Genomic DNA, 2,519 nt, shown 5'->3' with positions numbered 1-2,519 from the left:
CTTGTAACACTCCAAAGAGAAAGGAAAACTTGAAATCGCATCATATGACCCCTTTAAATTCAAAAAGTTTTCACCCCCAGCTCTTAATTAATGGTTTTTCCTTCTGGAGCATCAGAGAGCGTTTGAACCATCTGTAATAGTTGCATATGAGTCCCTCAGTTGTCCTCAATGTGAAAAGATGGGTCTCTAAATCAAAAGGAAAACTTGAAATCGCATCATATGACCCCTTTAAGAATCAAGGGGATGTAAACTTTTGAACAAGGTCATTTTTATAAATTCAACTACTTTCTCTTTTTCTCCTATATGTAAACATGTTTTATGTGAAATACCTTATTCATGTCAGCACTAAATATAAAATAACATGCATTTTGCTTGATCCCTCTTATTTTGGTAAAATAATTATTGTGTATATAAACTTTTGACTTCAACGATAGATAGATAGATAGATAGATAGATAGATAGATAATGAATGATTTTTGTAGATTTTAATATAATCTTTTTTAAACTGTATATGTGCAGCTGCAGACTCAGAGAGCAGGAATGAACTGGAGGAAGGGGGCGTGGCCTGTTCCGTGATAGTGTGTGACATCGATCCAAAAGTTCCAGGTGTGAGGGATGGAAAGGTAGGAAATTTTAATAAAGCGTTGTACTTAGATGGTTCACAATGACATAAATTTCCTTTTCACTTTACATCCACTGTGAAAGTATATTAATGCACAATTCTTCCTCTCCAGAATGATCCCTGGTCATGTGACAGCTCTGCATCTTCCTCTGACAGTGAGGATGATGAAGAAGACAAGAAAAAGAAGAAAAAGCTGAAGAAGAAAAGAAGCAAGGTACTTAGATTATGAAACAAGACAGGGCCCAGTAGCGAACCCTGCAGCATCCCGCTCATTCCACCTGCTTAATTAGAGTATAATGAACACATGAATTAACCTTTTACTGCATATTAATTTCAGAGCAGGAACTGTGTAGATATTGACAACTTGCTTTTGTTCCTGTTTTGTATATCACTTCGAAATAAAGCATTTGCTAAATGCATAAATGTAACTGATATTTGACATAGATAAAGGAATGTTTTATTGCATGCTAGAGTTTATTAATCCCAGAATCATACATGCATTTGAGTACAAAACAGAGAAGAAAAGCATGATTATTAGACCATTTTCTGAGGTTTTCAGAATGCATGACCTCACAAGTTTTTTTTTTCAACATTTAAAGAAGAATTCCCTTCTTATGCAATTAGGGGAAAGGGCTGGAGGGCAGAACCAACACGCACACCCACAGAAAAGTATGACAACTATCAGTAACGAGTTCTTGAAGGTTTGTATCCGGGTTGTGCAATAACTCTGTCACTTCCTCACAGAGAAGTCCAGCTCATCTTCCTCATCATCATCTTCCTCGTCATCCTCAGACAGGGACAGCAGTGAGGTGTGCAAATTAATAAGTTTAACTGGTTTCATATGTAATTATCTTTGCAGTGTGGCAGCTAGTGCACATGTTACAGTATGGTTTTGCTGTCCTGTGATTTACTGTGGTAAGTGGAAATCTAGGGCTTAAAGTGCTTGGGCAATCTGTATTTCTCACTCGTACTGAGAAGCTGAAAGTGTCACAATCTGTGGTGTTTTAGTGTAGAAATTTGTACTCTCTGATGATAAACATAACCTAGAATGCACCTGTGCTCTACAACACTGCCAATCAGAGCGACAGAGTTCACCAAATCAGCTTTTAACATTCATAAACACACACACACTAAATCACCTGCGGTTATATGGGGAACTTCAACTTTGCCTTGATTGTTTTTTGAAAGTAACATTAAAGCAAAAACAGGAACAGAGTGTTTAACCAGTTTCTAGACTGGATAGTGTTTTATATTTTTATATTATATATTTATATTTTATATTAGCTTCTATTTTATTTTATTTGTGTTTTGTTTTGAGCTGGACAGCTACTAATCATTGTATACTCATGTTGAGTGGAATAACAGCTCGTTCTACTGAACATCTTGTTTTTGCATTCAACCAAAGAAAGAAAGTCATGCGGGTTTGTAGCAGCGTGTGTAAATGAAGACCGAGTTTTGACTTTCAGCTGAACTTTAAATAAAGGCAGTGTTTATTTACCGCTGTTCTCCTGCAGAGGAAGGAAAGTTGTCTGAGTCACGGCATGCTGAACAACAGTCACGGCTCGCTTGTGTAAAACAGGATTTGTAGTGTGTGTCTCATGGCTGCTGTCCTAATTATGAAATATGTATGTTTATCACAAAACAACAACATTTACATCTTCTTCTTGACTTATCTGGGTCACGCTCCCAGATTTACTCACTCACGCATTCTCTTCAACAGGATGAAAAGAAGAAAAAGAAGAAAATGAAAATCAGCGAGACTGCAGAGCCGGGGATTCTCACGTGTGAGTGTGAGTGAGAGTGAGAGTGAGAGTGAGAGTGAGAGAGTGTGTGAGTGTGTGTGTGAGAGAGTGTATGAGTGTGAGAGTGTGAGAGTGTGAGAGTGTGTGAGTGTGAG

The 2,519-nt window shown here is 37.6% G+C and overlaps 1 protein-coding gene across 1 annotated transcript in view; it reads left to right on the top strand.

Moving 5' to 3' along the window:
- Positions 1-2,519, top strand: part of LOC107692262 (uncharacterized protein DDB_G0271670-like) — a 14,749-nt gene that overhangs the window by 3,478 nt on the left and 8,752 nt on the right. Inside the window, exons 2-6 of the mRNA XM_016491223.1 lie at positions 520-623; positions 735-836; positions 1,222-1,291; positions 1,367-1,431; positions 2,343-2,404. Coding sequence (XP_016346709.1) covers positions 520-623; positions 735-836; positions 1,222-1,291; positions 1,367-1,431; positions 2,343-2,404 — 403 coding nt within the window. The remainder of the gene's footprint in view (positions 1-519; positions 624-734; positions 837-1,221; positions 1,292-1,366; positions 1,432-2,342; positions 2,405-2,519) is intronic.

The sequence above is a fragment of the Sinocyclocheilus anshuiensis genome, unplaced genomic scaffold, assembly GCF_001515605.1.
Source record: "Sinocyclocheilus anshuiensis isolate Anshui unplaced genomic scaffold, SAMN03320099.WGS_v1.1 scaffold402, whole genome shotgun sequence".
NCBI classification, from domain to species: domain Eukaryota; kingdom Metazoa; phylum Chordata; class Actinopteri; order Cypriniformes; family Cyprinidae; genus Sinocyclocheilus; species Sinocyclocheilus anshuiensis.
This window is presented reverse-complemented; position numbering and strand designations above follow the sequence as displayed.